Source organism: Diaphorina citri, unplaced genomic scaffold (assembly GCF_000475195.1).
Source record: "Diaphorina citri unplaced genomic scaffold, Diaci psyllid genome assembly version 1.1 scaffold1264, whole genome shotgun sequence".
NCBI classification, from domain to species: Eukaryota; Metazoa; Arthropoda; class Insecta; order Hemiptera; family Psyllidae; genus Diaphorina; species Diaphorina citri.
The window spans coordinates 86,735-92,812 of record NW_007378693.1 but is presented as its reverse complement, the minus strand read 5'-3'; the positions used below and the strand labels follow the sequence as shown (position 1 = coordinate 92,812).

The following is a 6,078-nucleotide window of genomic DNA, read 5'->3' as shown; positions in this document are numbered from 1 at the left end:
CAACCGTCCTGCAACATGCCAAGGACTTCAAGGAATATCATCGCAACAACACGGCCAGAACACAGAAACTGAACAAAGCCATCATCAACTATCACATCAATGCAGAGAAAGAACAGAAGAAAGAACAAGAGAGAATTGAGAAGGAACGTATGCGACGTCTGATGGCAGAAGATGAAGAAGGATACAGGAAACTCATTGATCAGAAGAAAGACAAGCGACTTGCCTTCCTTCTCTCTCAGACAGACGAGTATATCAGTAACCTCACACAGATGGTGAAGGAACACAAGGAGGAACAACAGAAGAAAATGAGAGAGGAGAAGAAGAAAAAGAAGAAATCCATCAAGCAGAAGATCTTGGACGGCAACATGGATAAGCTTGATCTCGATGAAAGTTCACAATTAGAAGATCTCAGAATCACAGTCAAGGAAACCAACTCGGATAATAAACTGCGAGGAGAAGATGCACCTCCAGCGAAACAAATCAAGGAGTGGTTAGCATCACATCCAGGCTGGGAGGTGGTCATGGAGGATTCAGAGGATGAGGGAAGTGAGGATGAGGAAATGAAAGAGAAGAAAGAAGAACCAAGCAAAGCTGTAGGAGAGAAGAAGACGGAGGATGATGAATACAAGGATGCAGGAGAAGAAGCAACCTATTACAGTATTGCACATACCTATCATGAAAAGGTAACAGAACAAGCAAGTATCATGGTGAATGGAAAACTCAAGGAGTATCAGATCAAAGGATTGGAATGGATGGTCTCCCTGTATAATAACAATCTGAATGGTATCCTAGCGGATGAGATGGGACTGGGTAAGACTGTACAGACCATTGCACTGCTTACCTATCTGATGGAGAAGAAGAAAAACCTCGGCCCTTACCTTGTCATTGTACCGCTATCTACATTATCTAACTGGGTGCTGGAGTTTGAGAAGTGGGCACCCTCTGCCAATGTAGTCGCCTACAAGGGATCCCCCCTCGCACGTCGCGCCCTCCAGGGTAGAATGAAGAACTCCAAGTTCAATGTATTACTCACCACGTATGAGTTTATCATCAAGGATAAGAGTGTTCTCAGTAAGATACAATGGAAATGTATGATCATAGATGAAGGCCATCGGATGAAGAATCATCATTGTAAGCTAACACAAACCCTCAACACATTCTATAACTCATCGCATCGTGTCCTACTCACAGGAACACCACTACAGAACAAACTACCCGAGCTCTGGGCGTTGCTTAACTTCCTCCTCCCCTCTATATTCAAATCCTGCAGCACATTCGAGCAATGGTTCAACGCACCCTTCGCCACAACAGGAGAGAAAGTCGAACTGAATGAAGAAGAAACGATTCTTATTATTCGACGTCTACACAAAGTATTGCGTCCGTTCCTACTGAGGCGACTCAAGAAGGAGGTCGAGTCTCAACTTCCAGAGAAGGTGGAATACATTATCAAATGTGACATGTCAGGATTACAGAAACTCCTCTACCAGCATCTACATAACCGTGGTATTCTGCTGACAGACGGCTCAGAAAAAGGGAAGACAGGGGAAGGAGGTGCGCGCGCACTCAAGAACACCATTGTACAACTGAGGAAACTGTGCAACCATCCGTTCATGTTTCAAAACATCGAGGAGAAGTATTGTCAGCACATAGGACAGAACAATACAGTGGTGTCCGGACCTGATATCTACAGGACATCCGGGAAGTTCGAACTCCTTGACCGAATCCTGCCCAAGTTCAAAGAGACGAAACATCGTGTCCTCATGTTCTGTCAGATGACACAACTCATGACTATTCTAGAGGATTATTTCATATGGAGAGACTTCTCCTATCTGCGTCTGGATGGAACAACCAAGTCCGAAGACCGAGGCGAACTCCTGAGGAAATTCAATGAGCCTGAAAGCAAATACTTTATCTTCCTGTTATCTACTCGGGCTGGAGGATTAGGTTTGAATCTCCAGGCTGCAGACACGGTTATTATATTTGATTCGGATTGGAATCCTCATCAAGATCTACAAGCACAGGACAGGGCACATCGGATAGGACAGAAGAATGAGGTGCGAGTATTAAGACTGATCACGGTGAACTCTGTAGAGGAGAGAATTCTGGCTGCCGCACGATATAAGCTGAATATGGATGAGAAGGTTATTCAAGCTGGTAAGTTCTATTTCTTGGTTTTTCAGTTAAATCTTTATCTCATTCTTATAGACCAGTTGCGCTGACTTGGGCAAGGTTTCAAAGTAAAAGAGCGGAAAAATGAGGAACTAGGGATTTTTTTTCTTTTTCTTTTGCTACTTCATCCCGAGAAAAATCAATTTAAAAAATACCGGTAAATCTTAAACTCTAACATCACGGCATACGCGATAACGTGGGAATCGACCTTCTGCTATGGTCTTATCGTCCCGAAATCGAAGAGAGAAGGAAGACAGGATAGGAGAAAGCCAGCCGTTCCGAGAACGAACATTATCCCATCAGGACAAAATCCGCCCCGGGCGGGAATCGAACCCGCGGCCTAGCGCTTACAAGGCAGACGCACTACCAACTAAGCTAACTAGGCTGGCCTTTTCGAGAATTACTAACTAAAATCTTCTCTCACCTGCGCTTTTTCCAGGAATGTTCGATCAGAAATTCTCTAAGTATAGGTACTTTCAAAGCAACTTTTTATTTCACATTTCAATTCTTTTCGAGAAGTACTATCTAAAACCTTTCTCACTCGTCCATTTTCCAGGAATGTTCGATCAGAAGTCCACTGGTTCGGAGCGGCACGAATTCCTGCAGACCATCCTGCATCAGGACGATGAAGAGGAAGAGGAGAACGAGGTACCGGATGACGAAACCGTGAATCAGCTGATAGCGAGGACTGAAGATGAACTTACCCTGTTCCAGAAGATGGACGCTGAGCGGCGCAAGGGCGAAACCAAGCCTAGACTGGTGGAAATTAAGGAACTACCAGACTGGTGAGTGGCTTTAGAATAGAATATAATAGAAAATGTACCTTGTTTATCCTGTCAGAATGAGACTGAAAAGTCCCTTTACTCCCGCAGTCTAAACCCACTTTAAACCCCATTAGTGAGGGAAAGAGCTAACAGTGACCGAATGGCAAATTAAGGTTGTTGTTTTTTTACACTCAGACCCCAGTGTAAATTTTTCTGTTGAACTGACCAATATTTGAGAATATTTTCCAACAAGATCAACGCCTAAAAAGTCAAAAAAATATTCTTTCGAATCAATTGTATTTCCACTCAAGTAACAAGTTTTCACTTATTGTCATTTCCTCTTCCTCCATATACTAATTTCTTCTCTCTGTTCTCAGGATGGTGAAGGATGATGACGAAGTAGAAAACTCGATGTACGAGGAGGAGCGCGAACGTGAGAAGGAAGAAGCGCTCATGGGGCGCGGCTCACGACAGCGCAAACAGGTAAGTGTTGCGCTAATACGGACATTTTGCTAATATGGGTATTTTGCCCCTGCCTACCTTAAGGCTCGTTCCCACTCGTGAGTTTCACACTTTTTTTCCGAATTTCTCGTAGGTAGACACTGTAATTTTAATGTGAGGTTTGAGCCAGCCTAGTTAGCTTGGTTGGTAGCACGGCCGCCTTGTAAGCATTAGGTCGCGGGTTCAATTCCCGAACGTGAGAAGGAAGAAGCGCTCATGGGGCGCGGCTCACGACAGCGCAAACAGGTAAGTGTTGCGCTAATACGGACATTTTGCTAATACTTTTTTTCCGGATTTCTCGTAGGTAGACACTGTAATTTTAATGTGAGGTTTAAGCCAGCCTAGTTAGCTTGGTTGGTAGCACGGCCGCCTTGTAAGCGCTATGGTCACGGGTTCAATTCCCACTCGGGGCAAACTTTATCCTAAACAAGTAAAGTTCGCTCTCGGATCAACTGGTTTTCTCCTTTTCTCTCCTCTTTTCGATTTCGGGATGATAAGACTCCGTTATCTCAGTTCCCCCTATCAAATATCTTCTTTGTTTTGTTTTTCTTCTTCTTTTTAAAAGTTTATTAATTTTATTCTTTATTGAATTCCAGGTGGACTACACAGACAGTCTGACAGATCAGGAGTGGCTGAAAGCAATCGAGGATGATGGGGCTGATGATTACGAGGAGGAAGAAGAAGAAGTGAAGCCGGTGACTAAGAAGCGAGGCCTTATCTCAGTTCCCCCTATCAAATATCTTCTTTGTTTTGTTTTTCTTCTTCTTTTTAAAAGTTTATTAATTTTATTCTTTATTGAATTGCAGGTGGACTACACAGACAGTCTGACGGATCAGGAGTGGCTGAAAGCAATCGAGGATGATGGGGCTGATGATTACGAGGAGGAAGAAGAAGAAGTGAAACCGGTGACTAAGAAGCGAGGCTCGGGGAAGAAGGGAAAGAAATCCTATGTAGAAGAAACAGCGCCGGAAGATGAAGAAGAAGAGAAACCTGTTAAGAAGCGAAGACGACGAAAGAAGGTAAGAAAAAAAGAGGGTTTTTTTTTAGTTTGATAGAGGGAACTGTAACCTGTAACAACAGATGTTGACCTGTAACAACAGATGTTACAGAAGTCTTACCGTCCCGAAATCAAAGAGTAGAATGGAAGAATGGGGTTGGATGGAAGAGAATGCCCAAGGCATTAATCCCGCCCCTTAGTTGGAATATTTTGTAGATACTTAGTTTATTTTATAATAAAGAAATCCTATGTAGAAGAAACAGCGCCGGAAGATGAAGAAGAAGAGAAACCTGTTAAGAAGCGAAGACGACGAAAGAAGGTAAGATAAAAAAAAAGTGTTTCGTCGCCATTTTTCTTTCGTGGCAATGAAACAATTACTTCTTTAGACTCGTGCGGTCTGTATCGTAGCATGTCCATCCCGTAGTATGTTTCTCATCAGATGGGCGAGAAGAGACACAATACTTCCGATTTAGGTACTGGGTACACGAGAACACCAGAAAGTAACGTTCAAATATTTTCAATCGAAAAAAGTACAATTTTTTGTCGATTGTGGGATTCGAACAGAAGGTTTCTGCATGACAAGCAAGAGCGTTACCACTGGGCTAACCGTTAATATGGTTAACGTCGCTCGTCGTTCGATATCAGTGAAGATATCTGTGAGAATAGGGTGGAATATCTTGAAAAAAAGTAGAAAGTACTCGTAGACTGGAATTTTTGAAAAAATAGACTGAGTGGACTGGAAAACCAGGAAAAGTCAGGTAATTTGTTTTCTTTCCCATCTTTTTTTCCGTCTTTCTTTTTTCATTTTGGTCGACACCCTGTTTCATATTTTTTTTTTATTTTTTTTTTTTTTCACTTATTTCCAGGTGCAAATATCTGATGAAGACGAGGACGAAGAAGACGAAAGTCCGAAAAAGAAGAAGAGGAAGAGTACGAAAACGCCAGCCAAGGACAAGCACAAAGAAGATGACGAAGAGAAACACGTGGTGAGCAAGAGGAAGAAGAAGGTGGTGGAGGAGGAAGAGGAGGTGGAGGAGGCGGAAGGAGAAGAGGAGGAGGAGGATGATAAGGCGAGTAAACCGCGGAAGAGTTAGATTGACGTTTGGAGCTCTGCATGCGTGGTTATAACCTCTTTTTTTTTCGAAGAGGTTTGACAGAGGGAACTGTAACTGCTATGGTCTTATCGTCCCGAAATCGAAGAGAGAAGGAAGACAGGATAGGAGGAAGCCAGCCGTTCCGAGAACGAACATTATCCCATTAGGATAAAATCCGCCCCGGGCGGGAATCGAACCCGCGGCCTAGCGCTTACAAGGCAGACGCACTACCAACTAAGCTAACTAGGCTGGAATTATGTATACCTACATACGAAAATTCCTTTTAAGATTTGAATTTTTTCTGCCAAATTTTTATCAAAATTAGGCAAACTGTTCTAGAGTTACGTTGTAATGAACAGACAAACCAATTGTAAAATCGTCGAGTTGAAACGAAGAGTTAGAAGGTTAGAACTGATTTCGTGATCTGCAAATCAGAAGACAGCAGTGGCGTAGCGTGTATGGCGGCCATACAACTCAAAAGTTCACTCTAATGCCCATAAATATTAATGGCATGTACTGTGATGGGACTTGGTAGACCTGTGCATGAGCCCTA

General features: G+C 43.1%; 1 protein-coding gene across 3 annotated transcripts; it reads left to right on the top strand.

The window, feature by feature from the left end:
• Positions 1-5,637, top strand: LOC103515062 (ATP-dependent helicase brm; the record flags this gene model as incomplete). Of its 3 annotated transcripts, XM_017446484.2 has the most annotated exon segments (7): positions 1-2,154; positions 2,726-2,954; positions 3,311-3,416; positions 4,031-4,145; positions 4,356-4,377; positions 4,675-4,750; positions 5,298-5,637. In XM_017446484.2, coding segments are annotated over 7 exon segments (2,930 nt in total), but the record flags the coding sequence as incomplete, so codon positions are not given.
• Between the last annotated feature and the right edge of the window lie 441 nt (positions 5,638-6,078).